The sequence below is a fragment of the Pezoporus occidentalis genome, unplaced genomic scaffold (genome assembly GCF_034315485.1).
Source record: "Pezoporus occidentalis ecotype Australia unplaced genomic scaffold, CSIRO_AGI_Poc_V1 ctg37, whole genome shotgun sequence".
Taxonomy (NCBI): Eukaryota; Metazoa; Chordata; class Aves; order Psittaciformes; family Psittacidae; genus Pezoporus; species Pezoporus occidentalis.
In genome coordinates, this window is record NW_026915691.1 from 5,238,646 (window position 1) to 5,263,205 (window position 24,560).

The following is a 24,560-nucleotide window of genomic DNA, read 5'->3' on the forward strand; positions in this document are numbered from 1 at the left end:
ACAAATCAGTTGATTCGATAAAGGTAGCTAAATAGCGTACTTCCGCTATCCCAAGCCCAAGGATCTCTCCACTGAGTCACACTGTCTCATATACTCTCTGAAACTGTGCAAGTAACACAGGAAGAGTTTAAGATTTTCTTTCTGAGGAATACTTGGGTAGTTGCGGATATTCACAAATCACTAAGGTGAAGGTGGTGTGGGAGAGCATTTCCTGCAGGGCTGAGTTGACAGGGTGGCACCACAGCAGTTGCCATGACAATGGCTGAATCTTTGCGATGATATTGCACACACTCAAATGAAAACCTGTGCAAGTCTCAAAACACCGTCCAGTGCTGTAAGAAGTCTGATAAGATCCTAAATCATTTCCTAATCTCCAATTAATAAAAGAGTACCATGCGTACAGGAAGCAAACGTAGCTTGTTTGTGAAAGATTTCACCTCTGCCAGAGCTGAAATACAATAGCGCAATGCAGAAAAATTTTTCTGTCAACCTGGTTTTGGCAAACTGTAAGTACTGCTCACTGCAGAAGGGGGAAATACTGTCCTCAGGAGAAGACTACCAGTAAAGACAAAAGATTTGAACTCATTCCCTGCTGTCACTCTCCAATTCATTGTAGCACTGAAGAACTACAGAGATGCCAGTGAAGGGAAAACCTTAGTGGTAAGTACACTCACCTAATGCATTTCAGAACTCACATTCACATGTAGCGCAGGCAACTTGCAAATGGAGTTGTAAAGGAAAAAAACATGCACTCACCCCTCTATGGAGTTACAATCACCTAACACCAAATCAGATGGGCTTCTACAAGATTCCACCCATTCAGCAGCTTTATATAAAAGCTGGTTATATCCAGCCTTTGAATACTGAATACTAGATAACAACAAGCACTGACACATCCATTATTTCAATTAACTGAATACAAAAGAAAGAGATCAGCCTGATATGCTCATGTCTCAAGCCCCTTTAAAAGCCTCCTGCTCCCATACTACTTGTTATTTCCAAAAGCACAAACATTAGCATTACCTTTTGCTGCTTCAGACCGCTTAGGCAAATCAAGTGTATCAAAATTCCTGTCCAAATCTCCATTCTTCTTTCCTGTGCAAAAAAATAAGACAACAGATGGAAAAGGCTGTCAGCATACTGACAGGTAAGATACTGTCATGTGCATCTCCAAGATGAGAGCAGATATAGACTCAGAATATAAATCACAGACTATTACTCATATTTGTACATATCCGACTTGCAATTCAGCTGCATCGCTGTGGTTTTAGCAGGAGCAACTTTGGGAAAACATCCATGCTACTTGCAGGTTGATCTGCAAACATGCTCAGCACGAGCATTTCAGTGGGTCCTAAGAGTGCTTAAAATCTTTGAAAATTGTGCCATTTGCCTTCTTGGCAAAGCTATTCGCCTTCCTCAGAAGTCCAGTATTTACTTGTTATTTTCATCAAGAAATTTTGATCTGAAGCTTAGCTAAACCAGAGCAAAAAACAACAGGTTTGCTTTGCAGCCTTTATTCTTCTTGTCATTATCAGACAGGAAGGCCTAGATTTAATATATTGTACAGCCAGCAGTCAACAACTTAACCTTAGATTGCCCTTCAATCAATAAAGAGCCATTTTGACTATTTATTAGAAACCAGTGGAAATAATTCCACACATTTACTGAGAGGCAGTTTCAAACCACTACATCAGTTTTAATTCACATAATCCTTCACAGAAAGCAGAACGAAACCTGAACTTCAGTTTTAGTTAGGTGAGAATTCAAAGTTACATAAACAGCTGGGGAAGAAAAGGTTAATTTTTATCCCTTCTTCTCTCCCCAGGGAGACACACAGCCTTGGGTAAGCAGCATGGATGCTGTGGGATAAGCAGGCACCTTGCCACCAGAAAAGTACTGACAGCAGAGGGAGATTTGGAAGGAAGTACAAGAATCAGTATTGACTCTGAGGACAGTAATGCACAATTTTGCTTTCCCAAATTATTTTTTTGGGGAGGCGAATCAAGTTATTCAGTCCCTCTCCCTCAAGAGCAGGGATGGCAGGTATGATGGGATGGATTCAAAATACCACAACTGAAGCAGCCAGAGGTGGCTTCTGCACAGGGACTCTACCAGGCTGTTAATGGAGGTTTACAGAAGGGCTGAAAGCTCCACCAGTCAGGATGATTAAAAGCAAACAGGAAAATGGTCCTTGAAAAGGTAATGTGGAAATTAGTCTGATTCTTTTCTGGGAATAGGGCATGACATGTGAAAGGTCAATCACAGCCCTGTTATAGCTGGGAGCTGGTACAGCTTCTGTGCAGTGAATTCAATGGCCACTTTGCCTCTCTTCTTGACAAAAGGATAAACACACACACTACTACAGAGACAACGGAGCCTTTAAATACCAGCATGAACATTTAGAAATAACATCAAGGGAGGGGAGCACCTTAAGGTAGTATTCCAGCCCCTCCCCTTTGTAAATATCACACACTTTCAGTTTGAAATGCCAGCACAGAACACCAGCCAACTTTACTACTGTGCAAAACAAAACATGCATCCAGAAGTTCTGTTCATCTGAAGCAATTTACTTCATTAAAGCATGAAAAAGACCATCTAAGCTGCCAAAAAGTCATGCAGCCAGGTACCATGACACTCCTTTGGAAGCCATCTTTCCTGAAGGAAGAGATAAGAATTAGCTGCACTTTGCAGCCCTCCATCAAGTTTTTCCTCCATGAAAGAATGAGAAACACATTGTTTGGGAAACCAAATGCCAGAAATAAAAAATGCTGTGCATCACCAAAGGATGTTACATTTCATAATGGCAGCTGAACCCAGTTACTGGCTGCAAACCCTTGTTGACACTTAGAGCATTGACAGGAAAGAGCAGGACAAAGGCAGGGGGGGAAGGCACAGAAGGAAGTAAGTCAGTCTAGGAAAGATTACAGACTTAGACGAGTGTTACTCCATCTTACCTACAAGTAGGACAAACTGTTTTTTCACATGACCCCAAGTCTCATGTCTTTGGCATTATCTAGTTTAAACCTCAGAACACTTATCTGGAGAACCAGACCTTATTCAACACAACTACTCATTCATTTCAGAGGTTCACTCTAATTTAAAGGTTGGGATTTGGTACTTCCATTAGCCCTGAAGAACTGTGATGGCACTGTAAGAGCTCCCTTCTTTCTAGCACAATGTTTAGTAAGCAGTATGTATTTTGCATAACTTTTTATTGGAAGAGATAGCGCAGGAGAGCATTGTTGGCTGCTACATGTTTTGAGCTGGCAATGCAGAAGCAGCTGGCGATTTCCTAAGCCATCTTTCATTAAGACAGCACACTCCACCCGTGCTCTGTGATCTTCAGTCGCCATCTCTCAATTTCTGGGCCAGATTGCAAAGAGTGGCCATCTCCTATGAAGCCTTTGCTAATTTGACTCTCAGCCCTCTGAGAAACTAACCCACCTTGCAGGCAAAACTGCATCTGTTCAAACCAGAAGCTGCCAGCTGTTTACAAATGGAAGCAATTCAGAACACAGCTCTGACCAAGGGGATTTCAACTCTACAAATTACTTGCTTCATCAAATTCAGCAAGGGTCAGATTCAAAAATACCCTTAAGCTCCTACATTTTCCACAGCTTTCCTATAGAGAGGATGTGACCAAGCTGCAAGAATACTCCAAAAGAAATCCATCTAGAAGTCAAAGTTTTCAGTCTGGGGCCCAGCTGGTATTTTTCCCATTTGATTTTCACAGGACCCACAAATACTGGTTTGGAGTTTCTAAAAAAGGTGACCAAATTTAGCAAGTTAAAGAGCCTACCAATTGCAAACCTTTCCTGGCCTGACCCAGATCATAAGAAAACCAGCTTCTATAGCTCTGAGCACCCCCTCTGCCACTCAAGCCTGTCAGTAATTCTAGTGCACAGGGATGCTGGAATGACCACACTAGCAGTTGAAAAGATATATAACATCCTTTTTCTGCCCTTCTATGCATTTCCCTGCTCTCCAAATTTTCCATCCTGAGGTATGCCAGGGGAAAGAAGATGCTCTTGGATGAGAAGCATAGCTCCAAACTTTGCCAAGAGACGGACAGCTTTAAACATGCCTCCTGACAGGTCTGTTTTATGAGACTTGGCTGTAGGAACTGGCACAGCACTGTGGTTTGGGAAAACTGCCTGACATGAGACTTGCTTGTGCAAGATGCAATTTACAGTCTCTGAAAATAGTGGGATTAATTTTTTTCCCCTCTCCGCCTCCCCCCCCCTTATGTAAGAAATAACCAAAACATGACCTTCGGCATTTTCAATCTGTCAGAAACTCAGTACACACTTTGAAGTGCGACCCGGTGTTATTAACCACTAGTGTTGGTGACTTTCCTCAAATGTCATTTTGCTTTACCACATAATCAACACAGCTATTCAGTTGGACCATTTCTGCTGACGGAGTAATCCCCAAAAGCCTTCTTTCTGGTTAAAAAGTTGAAGAGAGATTTACATAACACCCCCTGAACAGTCAGTACTGTGCTTGTTAATAAACCCACTGACCCAGACTGCAGCAGAGGGTCAGAAAGCAAGGGCTGAGCTCTGTCTTGCCAAGACACCCATCCTCTGCAGGCTCACCAGCCATACCTGCAATCAGTGTCTCTCACAACACTACTGAGCAGCATTTGTTGGGTGGTGCAATTAGCTTTGGTTTTATTTTCCCAACATTACTCTTTTGGCTCAGCCCTCCAGAGCCCACTGATCCGAAGCAAGAGTCACAAACTGAAAATGACCCTGCCCTTACCCCAGAACCAGTCTCAGTAACAGTGGAAATCTCCAGAGCACTCACAGCCTAACAACTTCCCAGCCAACAATCAAGGGAGGCAAACTTCAGCCTCAGCCTTCTGTATTCCGACTGCAATTTTACTTGTTGTGCTGGGATGAGAAACTAAAGGGCATATCCCTCGAGACATTTACTTGGGTAGGTAGCTTCATCTAGCTAGCCTGAGCGCCAGTAATAAAGATGCAGCAGCCCAGGCATTCGTGCCCAAGCAGACAAAATACCAAGGATCCCTGAGAATACACATCCAAGCTGCTGAGTTTTCATGCCTACTGCTACCCACACTGCTAGCAAAGCTGTACTTTGATATGACAATGTGCACATGTAGGTGCTCCCTCTCTCACAGGGTTACCAGGCCAGTTGCAAATCAATTACCTCACTACACTTACACCATGAATGAATAAAACCTTGTTTTTAATATTCTCAGTGTGGGAAGACCAACCTTCAAATGCTCACTCAATTAGAGGATTTCCATGCCTACTGGAATGAACAGGAGGATGCTCTGGGGGTGCAGTGGAGAAGGTGATATGAGCAAGACCTTCATATCAGCTCTAAGCCTTGCATGTGAAAGCTGAACAAAGCATGTTATGGTGATGATGAAAAGAAAGTATTGCAACAACTCACCTTGATTGAACCACTCCTCTAATTACCAGAAAAGCAGCAAAAGAAAAACAAAAATTTACAGGAAGGAAGAAAATACAAAGGAACAGTCACAAAGAGCCAGAATTTCACAGAAAAGGTTTAAAACCTGAGTATTACAAAAATACTACAGTAGTTTAACCAATTAAAAAAAACAAACCAAAACAAGATATTCTACTTTTTCCCTTTGGTTCCTGCTGGGAAAAAATAAAAATTTTTGTTTGCACAGCTTTTTTTGATTCCTCTTTTCATTAAATGAAAAGGTTCCTACAGAATTGAGGGGACAAAAGGATGAGCAGCCCTTTGCAGAGGTGTTTGAAATGCTATGATCAATGACCATGAAGTAAAAGAAACATGGAAACACTGCAAGATCAAGTGAACAAGAGGGGGAGAGAACTGATACATTTACAGTCCTAGACTGAGAAAATTAAGGCAGGTTCAGACCAGGGATTCACATAAATTTATCAGTGAGAAAAGGAAGGTTCTCTTTACGATTTCAGAAGCACATTTATTAACTGGGTTTAATTTATATATTTTTTACACAACAGTTGCCTGTCCCCCTCTATCCTTCTGATCTACATACTACCAGCTGCGAGCTCAGCATTACTACTAGTTGTTTTCCCTCTAGAGAACAGCACACTTTAAAAAGAGGGGAAAGAATGTTAAAATATACTTCAGAAATTGTCATTTCCTGCTGTACATACAGGACCAAGCCCAAGCTGTCACTGACTGCCTGCACTGCTCACTGAAATCCAAGGGTTCAAACTCTGTGTCAAATGATTTTGAGACCAATTTGTCCAGAAAGATGTAATCAGAAGCTTTGGAGATACACAGAAACTATCAGGGTGTACAGACACAGGAGATACACAAAGGTGGGCCCCAGAGGAAGCAGGCAGACACTTGACAGAGGACAGCCACCCAAGAGCCCTCTTTTCACAGTCATCAAGAGGAGGATGGCAGTTCTCAATCAGCACACTCTCCTCCTCCCACAGTGCACACTCATAGCTTTTATGTCTAAAAATGTTTTCACGGACTGTGTTGCTCTCAAGCAGCAAAACAACAGGGACTGCAAGTGGCAGGGAACAGGCTCGAGTCAGCACATGTTCAAGGTGATATTAAAGGATATCACACTGAAGTTTCAGTCACTCACTGTGAGAACTGGCTGGCCAGGCAGGTATAACTCTTTCTTCAGTGTTTCCCCCAGCAATTCAAAGATGCATATAATTTTTTTTAACACAGTTTATATCTAGCTGGTGACAGACTAGTCTGGAAAAGCATGTTCACACTGTGATGACTTCCCTAACACATATGGAAACATGAAATATTTTAATAACATGTATAGGTCAGATCAAAGCAAGAGTAACATGCAGCACAGTCTGTCAAGTTCAGACAATTCCGTATCAGCTAGTCAGGAACAAAACCTTCCTCAGACCTGGTTATAAATAGTAAGCCAGGATGTGAGTACACATGAATGAGGAGAATGGAGCCTAGACAGAAAACAGAGTTCATTATCTCTGAATTCAGTCTAGAATAGTAATTTCTCTAAAACAACAAAGAAAACTGATATAATTTGAGTGCCTCTTTCTAAACGAAAGATGGAAGGAGGGTTACTGAGACTATTAATCCTCTCTTGTAATGAAACTCATTTGCAACACTCATGCCCCAGAGGAGAGAACAGGTCTAAAAGTGACTGACAATTAAAAGCTACATAATCATGCTTGCAATTTAAATTACTGGAAGAGTGACTGAATTAGGAGGTTGTATGTTTGGGTTGTGAGTAGGAAGGTAGGCTGTTAGTTTGTTTTCAAACGTGAGGGACTGTAGGCATGGAAGATACACACACAAGACTACCATGCAGGGGATAAATGCATGCTGGCCTTGCTTCCAGAGGCTGTGGCACAAGCTATGCAGCCAAGATCCAGCCAAGCAAGTAGACTGAGCAAAGATTTGACCAATTCAAGAACACAGCACTGCAGAGAAGAGGCGAGGCAGAGCACATCCTCCCCTGTCCAACAGCAGTGTTATCTGTCAGCATGCACCACTCCTGTTTACAGCCAAACAAAACTGTGGTGATTGTGGAAAAAATTCCCAAACATTTAGTAGCAATACAACAAGGGAGATGAACACATGCCATGACACTACGAACACGCAGTCAAAATCACAGCAAAATTTACCCCCAAATCCATTTCCAGTGCCAAGCTCTCTGCAACACATACCTTTAGCTTTTTTCCCACCAAAGCAACCAGCATCGTCTTTCTTCTTCTTCTGAGAGCCTCCCACACTTGCGGTCTGACTGGTATCCAGTTCTTGGTACTTATCAGCTCCGGGGACCTCTTTGTGGACATGATAGGAAAGGTTCCGCATGATGCACACGCAGTTCTCCACAGACTGTTACAGAGAAATGTGTGTTATACGTAATACTGCACCCTCTTAGTTACAAACCATTAGTTTATACAGTGGAGCATTTGGAGGAATTCTAAAAAACCCCACCTGCCCCAGGAAAAGAATGTAGCTTTCAAGGAAGATTTAGTCAAAAATCCCTTCAATTAAAGTTCATTCTTGTTCTAAAATTGATTTTATTTTCCAGAAGTGAAGTGCTTCATAAATAGCACCCATTCAAAATGAAAACTCTCTAATAGAAAACACCACCTGATCTTACATAAAGAATACAATTCACCAAAAGATCAAACACACAGTGGAAAATGATCATACAAGGATCTTATTTTAATACAAACCTCTCTCTCATTCTTCCAAACTTTAAATCCCTAAGGAGCCCATTTTATTAAATTTTCTCTGGTCAAAACCTTCGTCTTGTGTTCTCATTGAATTCCTCACATGTCCTGTAATAGCTAACCCACAGCACGTCAGATTCTGACAAGAGCAATGCTCTGTAGGTTGCAATGGAAACCACCAGGTGGTTACAAAATCCACTTCCAAAATTACCTGATTAAGTGACAGAGCTTTATAATTCCCTTGTACAGTCCATCACATGGTGCGACTCAAAAAGAATAAAGTAACGATGCTTTATAAGCTTTATTGGTGTTTAAAAGCAATAGCATGCTCTTTCTTTTTTAAGCAGGTTAAATTTATGATATTCCTTATGCATATAAATATGCTCTTAAGCACTGCAGGATGAGATGATAATAAAGAATAGATTAATCAAATCCGGCACCTAAAAAAAACAGCCACAATGAAACTGCTGCATATCCGAAGATACTCCCTTAATGTCTTAAGTGCTAAAATTCTTAGAGATGGTGCTGAAAAAAGTCTTTAAAATGGGAACTGACTCCTTTGCTGTCATTGTGCAAAGCACAATACAACGCAACAGAATTCCGATTTGGAGATTGCACTTCAAATGTTAATTAAGTAATACAGAACAATAGCAATAACGTCACTGATGATGATAAAGGACTACTCTCCCCACCTATCACAACCACTTGCCTTTGCTCATGTCATCGGCCACACAAAGTAACATAGCAGCATCACGCTGTTACCACAGCATGATCATGACAGTACCACAGATTATCATGACCGAGATGAAAGGAAGATAATTACCGTCTTTTCTGAGGCAACCATAATCCACTTCTGATACTAGCAAACAGAAGTCAACCCCAGTGCAACACGTCAGCCTAAATTAATGGAAACATCCATTAAGTTTTAATACTGAAATTCACCTTATTGTCTGTGTCCTTCTTGCCAACTGCAGACTGTAGAGCATGAAGGAGGGCATCCACCAAGCCATCGCACTCTCTTAGTCTTCTGCGTGCTTCTGCTCCATCTGAACTTACATTCCTAACAGAGAGATTTAAAGGAAAATTTAGCCCTCTGACCTTCACCATAAAGTTGAAGGTGTGTTGATTTGTACTACAATTATGAGTAACTCATTATCTTGGATGAACAATTTGGAGGCAAAGCCATCTGACAAACCTGTTAAATCTCAGTAAAATATGGCAATGCAACTCCCTGAATCTGAACAAAAAGGGGAACAGTCACAGAGGTGCCTATAAGCCTATTCTTCTGCATTGCTAGTGAGTCCAGTGATAAATCTTAAACTGGACAGGATTTGTCAGTGCAAACAGTATGCAAACCCAAAACTTTATTTTAAAGCCTGAAATTTTAATCTGAAAAATACTTTCACCACTTTAAAAAACATGCAAAATCACAGGCCTACTCAGTGGAATTCATAGCCACAGAAACCGAATAAAACCAGGTGTACAATAAACTATTTTAATTAATTAATCTGTATATAAAATTGTTCTTCACTTTGGCCCCCCTCTGCTCCAAAGAAGTCAGATGGGAGTCACCATATACAACTGGTGTCTCCTTGACTGCACAAAAGTTCTCCAAGTCTGTTCTGTATCCCCAGCTTTCTGACTGGAAGTTACTGCACCTGGTTTAAATCCCACAGTTTGACATTTAAAGCCCACCTTTCACACTGTGTACAGCAGAATCAGTACAAAGCCTGAATCAGTCACATTTAGAAGCTAAAAGACAACAGTCAGTATGTTCATATGGCTTTAAATTTCTCCAAATATTGCACAAGAGAATGGCCCAGGCAGAAGATGTGAGACAGAGCAGTGAAAGGTAGTTGGGGTTGTTAAAGCAGCATGTATCCGTGAGTACGGAAACTGTTAGAAGGGAGAACTTAGCCTCAACTTGTCCAGTGAGCATGCACACTATGTACTGAAACCCCAGCCTTACACAAGCATCAACTTGCTATTGCTCAATAAATAAGTAACATTCTAGTCAATTTTCCAAATGCTGCATTTCCACCCCCTCCCCCCAGCCCCCCCCCCCCCCCCCCATCTTCTTATCTTTTATCTTTCATTTTTTGGTGGGAAATGGAGTGGCAAAATAAGTGTTTGCCAGCAAAACCCCTATGGAAAGTTTTCCCAAAGCTGAAATGCGCTAATTTCAACACCACTACAGCCAACCTTTCGGGGTGTCTGACTTCCCCATACTCATGTAAAGTTGAGCTTTCAAAGGTCAGGACAGAATCCTTATCTTCTGCCATCAGGATCATGCACCCAATGTTTCTTTTAAATTAACCAGAGGAACTGCCAATCTCCAAGTAATTAACAAATCAACCATGGTCCACTCCCATGGCTCCCCATCACCCAGGCAGGGTGGTATGTTAACCGGGTGACTAGGAAAAAACACCACATTTTCTCAGAGACCTCTCAAAATCTGAAGACATTTAAGTGTGAGCTGGTTGCTGTAACAGCACATTAACTTTTAATTAAGAACACAAATGCACAGATAAATAAATCCTTTCCCCAAATCCTAACACACAGCCTCACCTCTAGCAATAACTGATAAAAGACAAGCAAAGAGGATATCAAAACACGATTCCACAGGATACACGGAGGAGAGAATTCTATATGCTCTTCTTCCACCTCCAGTTGTAGTAATCCTTTTGTATTAAAAGCCCAAATGTGAATTTTAATGTAAAATCTTTATGAAACTGAAATTAGAATTCAAATCCTCTGTGATACCATTCAGGAGTTATAACAATAAACGATAGCAACTCCACCTCCAAGCACATCTATTAAAGTGAAATGTTACTTATTAAGCTTGAGGGTGACAGAAATGCACTAAAAATGGTCTTACCTGGAGCTGTGAATCACATTTCTTATTCCCTCATTAAGTTTTAGAAATAGAGAGCTAAAATACATCAGGAACACTTGCAGAGTTCAATAAATAAATAAATCAAATTTTGCCAAAAAAATCCTTCACACATTTCTTGCTCATGGCTATTTATATGATTTTTCAATGGTCCATTTGTGCTATCATAGAATCGTTAGGGGTGGAAAGGACCTTAAGATCATCTAGTTCCAACCCCCCTGCCATGGGCAGGGACACCTTATGCTAAATCATATCACCCAAGGCCTCGTCCAACCTGGTCTTGAACACTGCCAGGGATGGAGCATTCACAACTTCCCTGGGCAACCCATTCCAGTGCCTCACACCCCTAACAGGAAAGAATTTCCTTCTTATATCCAATCTAAACTTCCCCTGTTTAAGTTTTACCCCGTTACCCCTTGTCCTATCACTACAGTCTCTAATGAAGAGTCCCTCCCCAGCATCCCTATAGGCCCCCTTCAGATACTGGAAGGCTGCTATGAGGTCTCCACGCAGCCTTCTCTTCTGCAGGCTGAACAGCCCCAACTTCCTCAGCCTGTCTTCATACAGGAGGTGCTCCAGTCCCCTGATCATCCTCATGGCCCTTCTCTGGACTTGTTCCAACAGTTCCACATCCTTTCTATGTTGAGGACACCAGAACTGCACACAATACTCCAGGTGAGGTCTCACAAGAGCACTTGTAGCATATTTTTTTTACACTGCTTTAGTTACTAACAGCATCACAGTATTTTGTGTGCTGCTTTCTTATTTCTTGATCTGTGTTATGATTAAAGGTGGACACTGATAAGGTTAGAACTGACGCTATAAAAGTGTATCAGTAGCTTGCCAGTATCACTTGCTGTTTCTTCAGCTATAGAATAATTTACAGAAAATTAATGCCTCAAGAAAAAATTCCCACATATATCACACAAATAACCATAAGAACTCTGCAGGATCAAATAAGTACCTAATTAATGCCACAAATAAGTTACCCAGCCATCAAACTCTGCAGTTTTCATGTTGTAACTAACACATCAGAAAATGTATCCTTATAAGCATCTCATGCAGAAACATCTGCTCTATAGATACCAACACTCTTGGGATTCTGCTAATCCTCCCTCCCCGTGTAATGCAATTCCTGCAGCCCATGGGATTCATCTAACACGGAACAACAAAGCCATGTGGGGATGGTGACAATAAAGACAGTATGCCTTGAGAGTGAGTTCTCATCTGTCAATCCCAGAAGTACTCCCAGGGTTGGTTTCCATCATCTGGAGCAACCCTGAAAAGCTCCTGCAACCCAGGAAAATGCCAGGCTGCATTTCTGCCTTGGAGTGTTCAGACTCTATACCATCTACCTCTTTGAAAAACACCACCTGGTAGCCATGGGACTGTGGAGACAAAAGTGGACAAGAGAGCTAGTGCTTGTATTAGTCATTGAAAAGGACAGAAACTGCAATGGAATAGCATGCCACTGACAGGAGTAAGGAAAATGGAATTGTTCTGGATCTTACAGATCTATTATACAAAAATGATGTAACTAAGTCATGCTCCAAAAGAAGCTTTCAGAACAAAATTTCTGAACAGCCTTCTTTCAAGAGTGATGAAAATCAACAAATAGGTGAAAGATCAGACATTAACACAGGATTTGTAGTCATCTTGCACTGGGTGACACTCCACAGAAGGAACGAAAAGCCTCGCCCAGGACAGAAACTTCCTGAAACTCATGCAACAGACAGATATGCACCACAACATCCAGATCTGGGTAGGGTTTTGTTTTTCCTTGAACTCTTCTACACATTAGACAAGCATTACTTTATATCAGAAGAAAATCAATTCTTCAGTGGATGGAGTGTTTGTCACAAGACACTGAATAGAAAAGGAAGCTAAAACCCTAGAGCTGAGGTGTTTGTTAACTGTTACTTAGGAGCGAGACTGTCATGCAACAACTGGAATGACACAAAGATTTTGGAATGAAACACATTATCTCAGTGACTTGCTTACTGGGACAGTTTAATATCAAGAACCTCTAGAGATGAAGGTAAAGGTATTTTTAAGTCTGAACAACTCAAAACAGGAACTCTGCAGGGCTTTTGAGGCACTAATGATGGATAAAATCCTGTTATAAATGAAAATAAAGTTGAACGCCTGTTCAAATGGGTGGGAATAGGGAGGGAGAACAACCCAAACTACTTTCACACAAAACAGTGGTATAACTGTCATTCATCTCTGGTGTTTGTATAGTCTGCCTCCCTTGCCTTGTCTCTTCAACCCAAGAAGACTTGAAGAGACAACTTCCTCTGCTGCTCTCCCTGACTTTCTCAGTTTTCATTCCAAGAGTCCATTAAAATGTATTTTAAAACCAACAATAGAAACTTTCTTACATCACACTGCAAAGGCTTCACAGAAAGCTTCATAGGTGCTTACTGTAAATATACACAACACACTCAAAAGAACAATTCTAGGAGCAAGATATGAAATTACTTTCCATGTTACTCAAAGTACATAGGAAGGAAATCAGCTGGAAAGAGTGACCTGGATTCTTCCTTAAATTCCTGGAATCCAGACTGTAGACATGACTAGTGAAAAAGGATTTGTAACGATGTTAAAATATATGCTTTGCCTGGGAAAACAAAACAGGGGAGCACTAAGTAAATGTTAAATAAAAGTAAATACCTACTAGCATAGAAACACATCAGGCAGGAATCCCGCCCGTGGGTATTAAAGACTTCAGAAAATAGATGGGAATGTGCTGAGAAATCTGTTCATGCTTTAGATAAGGTTATCATTATCACCAAATAATTGTCTTCATAATATGGAAGTGTGAAGGTAGCATTTACATCTGCAGAACAGAGTTGGTACTCAGCAGCTCTAGGATAGGTGAGCTCTTACTACTGTCTGTGCCATGCACCAAAATTATCCTCAAGAGTAAAAGACTTAAAAGTAATTAAATGCACAGCACTTAATCTGCAGTATTTCAATGCAAATCATGTAGCAATGTCCCCACTGTGCTCTCCCTAACAAGCTGCAAGACAGATGTGGAAACCTTTTGTATGGTTGTAGGGTTTTTTAATAACAAAGAGAAACCTGAAATTACAAGCAAAGAGACACATTTTTTTTCTTTGAACATTAAAACTACTATTTCCAAGACTATTGCTGTGCCTGCCACCTGGCTGGAAAGGGCCATCAGTTGTTATCCCACAGCGCTGCAGATACAGCTGACAGCCAGAAGACAGAGTATTACTAACACTTACATAAAACTTCAGTTCAGCGGGTGTAAAAAGCACTATGTTTGGAGACCGAGCTGGGGACAAAGACCACAGGTTGGGGACTTAGGTTTTTGTGTAAATAACTGATTTGGAAATTTTCAAGACATCCTCATAGTAACATTTCCGCCTTTCTCTGGAAGAAGTGTGCCTGCGAACTGAATCTGATACAGCAATGGGTTCTTTTCAATAGCTTGTTTGTGCACACTGCAGAGTCTATTATTACCCAAATGAATCCCACTTTTTACTAGTGTAAACAACAGTAGCTATTTTTGTGTTGCCGGGCTAAAAAAGTAGTATTTGCTCCTATATAGTCTGTCTCAGCACTGTTGAAGAAGATAAGGATACCTGTGATCATTACAAACTGGAGTGCTACAAGTGACTGGGGTTTCCTGGTGGGTTCAGTGTGTGGCACTGCACAAGAGGGCTGAGTTAGGGCAATGCTGTGGCCAAGCTGACAGGAAGTATGCACACCTTGCTAGACCCTAACACCATCACTGTCCACACATTGAGTTTTATATACTTCAGCTGAGGAAAATCTACAAGGTTCTCATGAGTCTAATTTAAATATATTAGTTGTCCTATCCACCTATGCTGACAGTCAGAACCTTTACTATAAAAACACCCTTAGACACCCACACTTTGCTTCACTATTCAGAAATTTCTATCTGCATGTCAGCCAAAGGAGACTTCATAAGTAACAGTTGCAGTAAATGCACTCTATTTCTGAGCGTATTTCTAGGCACTGAATACCCCAAAGGAGGAACATACAGCATTTTAAAATCATTCCATCATTTCACTCAAAAAGAGAGTGAGTTCCATACTTCAGTTCACATAAAATATCAGAAAGATTAATTGGTATTAAATTCATTGTTCTGTAAAAATAAGAGAGGAAAAGGAACAAGCTGCCTGTGACACAGACTGACCCAGGCAGCACTGGTCAAACAGCTTTGTACAACACAGTGGCGTCTGACAGCAGACAGCTGATTTGGAAATCAAGGAGAGAACATGGTAAAGAAAATAGGAAGAAGCTGAAGTCCAAATGAAGTCAACAGAAAGACAGGGGAGCTCTACTGATACTGACAGGCAGGGAGCATCTGTTAAACTGAGAAAAAGTGTCCCAGATCTGGGCAGGAGATCCCATTGGAGATTTCTGCTCCACTTAGGCATCCACCCACCAGCTAAACCCAAGAGAAAAGCAGCAGGGCAGCCTAGTTGCCTTGCATGTAAAACCCTTCCTCCTATGTGAATAAAGAGATTGGTTTTGTTTAGTTGGTCAAATGCTCAAAAGAGGACGTACCAAAAGCCACCCTGAAAAGGTCTTCACATGCTTAGTCTGTACTTCAGAGACACTGGCACAGAAAAAGAAACCTACAAAGCACCCTACTACATGTCTCATACTCATGGCAGCGCTGTCTGCAAGAGCTCCCTGCAGTAAGCAGGAGCTCAGCAGTCAGCAGTACAGTTTAACAAGGTACAGATGCCAAACCTATCTTTTGTTACTTGTGGCTTTCTGTGTCCAAAACATCGTGTAATACCTTTTCAGTAAAATGCTGACTGGTTACCTCCTGCATGACCTACTTGGAGGGCTTTACCTTGTTCTCCTGTAATGCAAAATGATGCAGAAATGCATTACACAAGAATTCCATGATGCCCAGCAGCTACTTAGCTTCCAAATTATTCCAGTCTCTGCTTGGAGGAAAGGCAAAGAAGCTCTGCTCACTTTAACACATATGGCTTGCTGAAATGTGAGAAGAATCTCAAAAATACAAAACCAAGGTGGTATTTATCTAATAAAGGATCATGGTTCCCATCCCTTCCAAAGCAAACTATGTCTGTTACAGTGCCTGCAGTGAGCTTTGTTTCTCTCTTGCTCTTCATCCCACCACAGTGACAGACATTTTTTGTAGATTCCTCTCACTGACAGCCCATGGAGAAGGGACCTAGATTCATTCCTAAGTAATGACAGTAGGCAATAAGCAAGTGCAAAACTTTACATTTATACTTCAGATTTGACTGCAAAGCATTAAGGTTGCATGTAACTAGGTTATGTCTCTGCTGCTAAAATCTATGCATAATTTATTTATATTACAAGCTAAACATCAGGAACTGTCAGGAGGAACCCTAACAGCTCCTTACTAGCACGAATTAAACGCTCTGCTCATCATATAAGCCCCAGGACAGCCATATGCTGTGATCCTGCACAGTATCAGTAAGCTAATTAAGAAACTGCCTTTGCTCTCTCCTCTCTGTTGTGTAGGTTTTTAATTTGAGTTGGGTTTTTTCCAGCCGGGGTTGGGCAGATAAGCTTCTCCCTTTTCCGTGCTGTTTCTGCCTCTAAAGTGAAGATTCACAAGCAAATTTCTGTTCAGTTGTTGTCTCTTTCAAAAATGATTCATTTGCTAAAAGTCCAGTTCAAAAGTACCTTTTGCACAGCAAAACACTGGCAGCATCATTAGCTGCAGTTTATTAAGCAGCAGTCTCCCAAATTCTGTGCCCAGTATGAAAACAGGATGAGTGAACCAACCTCCAAGTACAGTGGGTGGGTGGACAGAGACTTGCCAGTAATCTGCCCTCATCTCCTCTAGGTGGGACAGGAACGTGCTAAGCTCTGCAAGAAGTCCTGTCCAGGCCTCCGTGGTTAAACAACTGCCCTATGAACACACACCAAAAGACTTCTTGAACATGGATTAAAAGTCAAACAAATTCGTCAAAAAACCTTTTTGAAGTGATGGAGAAATGTAGCTGCTCCAGGGAGGGCTCTGTACTAATGATGGTCTTGTGAAGCTCAAATACCACCTTGCTGCTGATAAAAAAGCCAGAGAAAATATAAGCTGCTCCTGAAAACTCAGGTTTTCGTATCTTCTCTGTCTTGCCATGCTTCGATAATCAAAGTTCCCCTGACACCAATGGCAGCTTGGCTAGCAGCATCACCAGAGCTTCACCTCCTGTGCTCTGCTCTTCACTAGAAAGCTCTTTCAGGTCAAAGATTTCCACTTAAGTGCCTTCTTACTTCAGTTTGTGGGAGATGAAGACTGCCTCAAGTACATAAGAGTGCAGGTAGGACAAATATTATGTGACTGTCACCACATACTATTATCATACCTGCAGGTTTTAAAGATGGATATAAAGATGGATAGAGCTTGAAGGTAATTCACTTTGAAAACTCTAATTCCCAAGCACTTTTCTTCATAGAAAAGCCATACATTAATCATTAATAAGAAAGGAGGGCATAAGCACCTGGCATTGACAGCCTTTCATCAAATACAGCATGCAGATATGAGGAAAAAAGGACACACCATTATAACTCCTACACTCATACAGTTGTTTCCAGTGACAAAAAGAGAAGTTTTCTGCCAAAACAAGACCACACATTCCATTTGACAAACCTTCTTTAACCTCCACATGCCTCACACATTCATGCTACAGTGTTTGCAAGCATACACATAGGCACAAGTATACAAAGACACTAGGACTTGAGGAATGAGTCCAGTACCATAAAGCAATGTTACATATGACTGAAGCACTCTTAAGTTACATCTGCAGGACACAAGACGTACATCCATGTACCTTAATGCTGCCATCCTCAGAAAAAGGCTTAAAACATTCTCATCCAAAACCTCTACTTGGCACATCCTAAGTATTAATGATTTACCGTCAACTCCTTGCAGTCCTCTTTCCTTTGAAGTATAAAAGTAACAGAGGCTTGCAGATACCTTTACATCATTTCTCATCCCAGTGGACTATGTCCTTGGCTCTGAATCTACTGAGTCCTTATCTTATGCCTTCAAACACTGTACCTCATACTTACCATAACTCTTAGCCTCTGATTCAACTGGACTGAACTCTTAATTTATTCCTACAGGAAGTGATTCTTCCCAGTTGTTGTCTCTAGGATCAACCACTTCAAAATCATTGAACTACCAGCATTTACCAACTTGAGGGGAAGGTAAGGACAGAGGTGCCAACCCCTCATTAAAGACAGCAACGTGAAGATCAGTGACCAAAGTCCAGATCCAGCCAGGCACTTACTAACTTGAATCTCACAAAACCAGAAGGAGATAGGGCTATTAAAAATTAGACCACAAAAAGGTTTACACCATTAATCTTGCCTGCAATTATGTCAGAATAGAGCAGAACATCAATTAAGTCCATACTTCTCAAGTCTCTTGCAACAGCTCTAGCCACCAGGTTGCCCCTACTCAGGAGCTGATGTTGGACAAGCTGTTATGTGCAATTTTGAGCTGAAGAATGCATGTTTTTAGTGGAAGTCAAGTGGGTGCAGTTTGTTTGTGTTTGTACTCCCACAGCCAGGTCTCTGAACCCTAAGGCTATTTGGGAATGTGAATTCCTGTGTACTTGGAGAATTGACAAGAAACACTGCAACTACAGATGGTACGCTGGAAAAAGGAGCACTTTGCATCTGTTTGCTATGCAAATTAATTCACTTAACATTTGTTGACAGCAGGTCAGTTTAGCACAGGAGTCAGGCTAGAAAGTTGGCAATTTAGGAACTAAGTTCTACTCTGTCCTCTTAGAAGTAAAAATTCCAAGGGAGAATTAAAAGTAATTAGGCAGAAAACAGCAATTAAGCCCAGAATGAATTTCATTTTAAAACCATTAAAATTCTTGCTGCTTCCAGAGAACTAGAAATCATGGTGGATACCTACACAGAAAACAGAACATATAATGTGACTGTAGCAGTGTTTTCTGAAACACAGATGCAGCACTTCCCCTCTAAAGCAGAGAAACCCAGAGACACAGCAAATGTCTCTGGTGCTGCCTGCATGCACGTGAGCCAGCCTTGGCGCTCCATCACCCTGCAAGCAATTCAACATGTACTCTTTTCCTAAAGCACCTCAGTATCTGGGTCAAAGTTGTAGGAAAGATCATGAAATGGCCTTGTTAAGATGCACAAAATTATTACATTATTTAAACTGGAGAACAAGTTGAAAACGAATGTTTCTGGATTGCAAACCCCAGTAGGGATTTAAGCCTTTAAAGACGGAGGGGGCAGAAAAAGGCAGTAACTAGATGAGACATTATCCACATACCTAAAAGAATAAAATACAATGCAAAGACATGGAACTTGTACTCCAGATAAAATGAATGAACATCTGTGCGTATTTAATGATCTTCCTAGCAAATGCATTCCTTACTTCTTTACTTCTTCCCCAGTTCTACTTTTTCATAGACAAGAAACCACTGAATTTCAATAAATCAATGTTTTTTTTACTGTTCCTTTCTGGATTTCCACCATACCTATTTGTCTCAACAGGTTCGACATAATAGAAGAACACCTTATTTATAGAACTATACCCAAGGTAGTATCTATCACAAGACTTGTGTCCATTTGAAGTTGTAAAATTATTACTTGTACTGTAGATCCATTTATCATATTGGGTCAGCCCCTAGAATCAAGACACAGCAATGTAAGAGGAAACATCTTTTTCCTGATCTCAGGATAAGAACGGAAACAAAATTATCACCACCTGCATTAGTGTCTGAAAACTTCAGTGTTTCTTGGTAAACACATAAAATGGATGCAATAAATTTCATTATCAGATCATTGTTTGCAAATTGGCTGGGCTGCCAAGGCTTTATTTTGCAAAGGGGAATACAGGATTCCCAAAACATTTGTTTGAAGAGAGTTTCTGGCAAGTACACGGAAGGACAGCACACAGAACCCTCTTGTCACGTTTCAGATGATATCAGGATTCAAGAGATCCCTACAATGGCCAGTCATGGGAGAAGACTTGACTTCAAAAGCAGCCCTTAAAATAAACACTGCTATCAAAGTCAACATAAACCTTAGCCGTTGTCTTTTTCTTCCTCTGATTCTTACTGGCTATATAGGCATTGCCAGTTAGGTATGGTGGTTTGGTATGGACATCACCAAGTATCACAGGTAATCCCAAAGTTGTTTCACTTACGTTTTTTGTAAGTAGTGTCTGAATGGCTTTCTTTATGATAAACTTTGCAGAGTTTATCCGATTTTCGGCTTGTAAATAACCAGGTCGAACATTGTTCAGTATCATGCTCAGGCCTCTCTCAAATGGAAGCTCAGACAGATCCATTTCCTTTGGCCTTTAAGACTGAAGTCAACACCAAGAATCACAGATAGATTTTTGTTACTTCGTAAAGTGGGTAGAAATCAGAACTATACACAAAGCCAATAAACTTCCTTAACTTTGGGTAAGAGGCAAAAGAGTGCATGGATCATGCCTCTTATCTAGCAAAATTAATACCCAAGTAAAGCAATACTGGTGTAGGTAGAGATGTCTGCTAAGATTTTGGCTTCAACTACTGACTCCTCTGCTAAAGCATCCTTCCACCCCACATGCACCTGCAGCACTACACTATATGTGCTGCTATACAAGATACTAATATGTCCTTAGGCTCACGCAGGCCAAGTTGACTACATTGGATACCCTGCCCTCCTCAGACCTGGATACATACCAGCACCTGAACTCCCAAAGTGAAGAAGGAGAGAGACTTACAAATTACACAAGGGAAAAACATATTGTGGACAGGACAGGAGAATGAGACGGATCAAGATTTGAAGAAGAGGTAAAGGCAAACAGGTGGCTTTTTTTTTTAATTACTTGTTTTCAATTATTTTGAAATAAGTGTTTCCAAGGCTCCACGTTATCAAAGGAGAGACCCAGATTAAGAACAAAGTAAAGATGAGAAGGCAGTGTCAAAAATAAAAAAGGCAGGCAAATAATTAACTGGCAGTTCATGCTGTGAATCACGGAGTTTGAGACAAACTCGCCCACATCTGTTGATAAACTTCATTAACTGAAAAAACGATACTGAAATGAACATGTCCCGCATGCATAACACCTGCCTTCTGCTTAGAGAGCTAGACTGCAAGGACATCTGAAACCTCAGAAGTTCAAAGATGCTCTCAGTTGTTTTGGAAGACAACACAGCACACCTGAGGCACACTTTCAAAGCGGACGTAGGAGGCTGGCACAGCATCAGGACTAACCTCCCAATTAAGTCTCAAATTGGTAAACAGTTTGTAATCTGCAATAAGCTCCATTCATGGAAAATTCAATTTCTAGGAAAAGTGCCTGTGTCAACAAGAGAAGAGTAGGCAAAGGGGGTTTTAAACACTGACGTCTGTCAGACAGATGGCTGCAATAGTTTTTTCTCTGCTGGTGTTAACTATCTTATTTTGCTGGTGCTTTTAAGGATGAGCTGCAGAGGATTTCAACAAACAATGCAAAATTATTTCCAACAGTAGTAATGATAAATACTTTTGATATGCCCATTTTTATCCCTAGATCTGGAAGCGTTCTACAAATGGTAGTATTACCAACACTGGAAGTATGATCAACTGAAAAGACAGCTCTTATCTCACCTACTCCTGCACTGTTGTCTGTTGTCCTGGACTCACTTTATCTCACTGCAGGAAGTAAGAAGACAGCAAGACAGTTGTTACTCCTTCCTGTGCAAAAGGTTGCTCTCTCCATGGCACAACAGAGACACAGGGACAAACTACCTTTCTCAGATTACCTTTCCCTGCTAATCTGCCATCATATCTCCATTTACCTTAAGCAACTATTTTCAAGCATGAAATCAACCTTGTCCCACATTTTAACTGAAGCTTCAAGTTTTCCACAAATGTTCCACATGATTATAACAGCAGAGACTAGGAGTGTAAGGAATGAAATATATTTCCTCCTTTCACCAACAGAATCAGTCACCATTCACTGGCTACTGTCCTGATGCATTTGAAGTGCATCAAGACCACTTTTAATCACCAACAGTTCAAATTCTCTAATGTATCTCAGCACTACTATGCTCTATACCCCTCTTAATTAGCCTGAAGAATAAAATGTCCAAAGTGGCACAAGCTTTTGCATAAAACCAGTACCTTAAAAAAAACCAACCCACCCCCCCAGCTATCCTGGAATGTGGAAGTTTCAGTGGATACCACACTAATAAAAATCTATGATACAGATTAGGTTAGCCCACTAATGATCAATTTATTGTCTACACTTACTAGAAAATCTCATATTCATTCAGTTAATCCTTTTATCCCCCAACATGACTAATTTCCTCTTGCAGAACTCCATTAGAAAATGAGACACTAGTAAGTAAAAACTTATGATGTCTGGAGCCTACTTAAAGGACCTTAGCTTCCAGTGGGACTGCAAATAATTTCAGTAATGGGTGCTTTTCAGAACACTTTTCATTACTTTCTTCGTTTGTGAAGTTACTCAGGGGAATAGTTACTGCAATTTGGAGACCACAAGCCCAAGAAACAGAAATGAACCAACTTCTGAAGATGCATTAATCAGTAGAAACTTGACAGAAGTATACTTCAGAGTAACAGAACACATGATGCCAAATCTATTCGTTTTGTTCAAACTAATTGACTTCTTCATAAAGCTGAAGAATCTAACAGGGCATCTCAACTATTTTATCTCAAAGAAAAGCAAAATGAAAGACTGTTTAGAGAACATTAATTCTTCATGTTTTTCAGCCTGCATTAGGCCTCCTCCTGACCCCAGCTTCTAGCATGTACTATCCTACTTTCAAGGTGTTCTCAGAAATACAAACACAATTTCTAATCAATTTCTAATCGGAAAAGGCTCCTTTGAGAGGAACATAACAAATGTGCCCCTAAATGGTCAGTAGTTCAGGTTCTTAAATAATTTCCCATAGGTCCCTTATCCACTTTAGCTTAAAATAAGAGCGTGTCCACAAGTGCTTGCGGCCAAAACTGCATCAATGTTTCAGGCTCAGCATAACTCCATTAAACCAGTTCCTCAAGATCTGCAAAAAAATGCCTTTTGATAGAAGGCCTAAACCCAAGAAGGGAGTTATTTGAAAACACACTTTTCAAATAAAATAGATTCTAAACATGTGAGGTGGTGAACAGGGTAACACTCCACAGCTCTGCCTTACCGTAAGCAACCAGAAGTGTTCTTGAAGACGGTGGTCCACTCAGCATCACGAGGCTTAGAGTCTTCATTTGGCTCGCTCTCCCAACCGGAATGGGGTATAATCACCTCATTGGTAAGCGTCTGCAGACCATGGTTGATGATGACCATCTTCAAGGGCTCATAGGAGGATAAATTCCATAGGGTGCCTGCAGGAGAAACAGTGATTATTAAATAACAAGAGAATAACTACTAGTTAAAAATCTCCAGATTAAACAGAATCACTGGATTTACAGAGACTTGTTAGATGGTTAAATTGAAAAACTAAACAAAAGGGCAAAACCACTTGGATGAGCCACCAGATTATCACACAGCATAGGGAAAATTCCAGTTGCTGCAACAGAAACATTTCCAAAAGCATGGAAGTACTTTTATCAAGATACAGATATTTTTTAAGTCATAAAGTCCTACAACAGAACACAGAAATGGGATGTGCTACTGGATAGTGATAGGATTTTTATGCTGTGTACAAATTCTGATACAGTTCTAAGTCCAGCTATGCCTGAAAAAGTAAAAATCCATTCAGTGTGGCAGACAAGAATATTGAGTAAGTCTTTAAAACAGGGATGAATTTATGGAGGATCATTCATCTTACACTTATCCTCTGCACAATACTGTCATTCAAGACTCCTTTCTTATTTACTTTCACATTTTCCTGTCACAGGCAATATCAATGTTCAAATCACCTGGTGCCACAAGCATATGATTCCTTGAAGAAGCTGAGAGCCAGAACTCCTCAGTCTTTCCAATTTTACCTCAATTATAAACCAAAGTAGACAGAAGTCAAACATCAAAACAACGTAACAGACAGCCTTACAACTGTAAAAATACCCCTAGATAAGTGAAACAACTTCCCAGGAGACCTGTATCACTGTCCTGACACTTACTGCTCGTTAGGTTAGGACTAAAACAGGACATTCACTTTAGAGATAATTTTTGCATAGGCCCAGCCTGGTTACACTTGACAACTATCAGTACCAACACTTGGAGGGGGCTGGATGCACACTTTGGAGCTCCAAGGAAAAGTGTGAAGACAGCATATTTCAGAGAGAATGGAAAAGCTAGATTCTCCAGAACACACAGGAAATCCTTCCTAAGCGGATGGACACAGTATTAAACTGAGGCTCCCTATGTTGTTACAACTGTGAACTTGTGCATATTGTAGTGCAAATTGTAAATACTTGCCTCTTACACACATCTAAAGCAAAACACAAAGGAACAACAAAGGTGCAACCTTTTGTTTCAGTTTCTTTCAGCCACTCTAAGTTTTAAACCC

General features: G+C 40.8%; 1 protein-coding gene across 5 annotated transcripts in view; it reads right to left on the reverse strand.

The window, feature by feature from the left end:
• Positions 1 to 24,560, reverse strand: part of ARVCF (ARVCF delta catenin family member) — a 285,157-nt gene that overhangs the window by 48,670 nt on the left and 211,927 nt on the right. For 4 of the 5 annotated variants that reach the window (XM_062631457.1, XM_062631460.1, XM_062631459.1 and 1 more), the window contains 5 exons: positions 23,250 to 23,433; positions 9,114 to 9,231; positions 7,656 to 7,827; positions 5,425 to 5,442; positions 1,024 to 1,095 (listed from right to left, as the gene is read on the reverse strand). In XM_062631457.1, coding sequence (XP_062487441.1) covers positions 1,024 to 1,095; positions 5,425 to 5,442; positions 7,656 to 7,827; positions 9,114 to 9,231; positions 23,250 to 23,433 — 564 coding nt within the window. The remainder of the gene's footprint in view (positions 1 to 1,023; positions 1,096 to 5,424; positions 5,443 to 7,655; positions 7,828 to 9,113; positions 9,232 to 23,249; positions 23,434 to 24,560) is intronic. The other variant, XM_062631456.1, reaches the window with a different exon arrangement.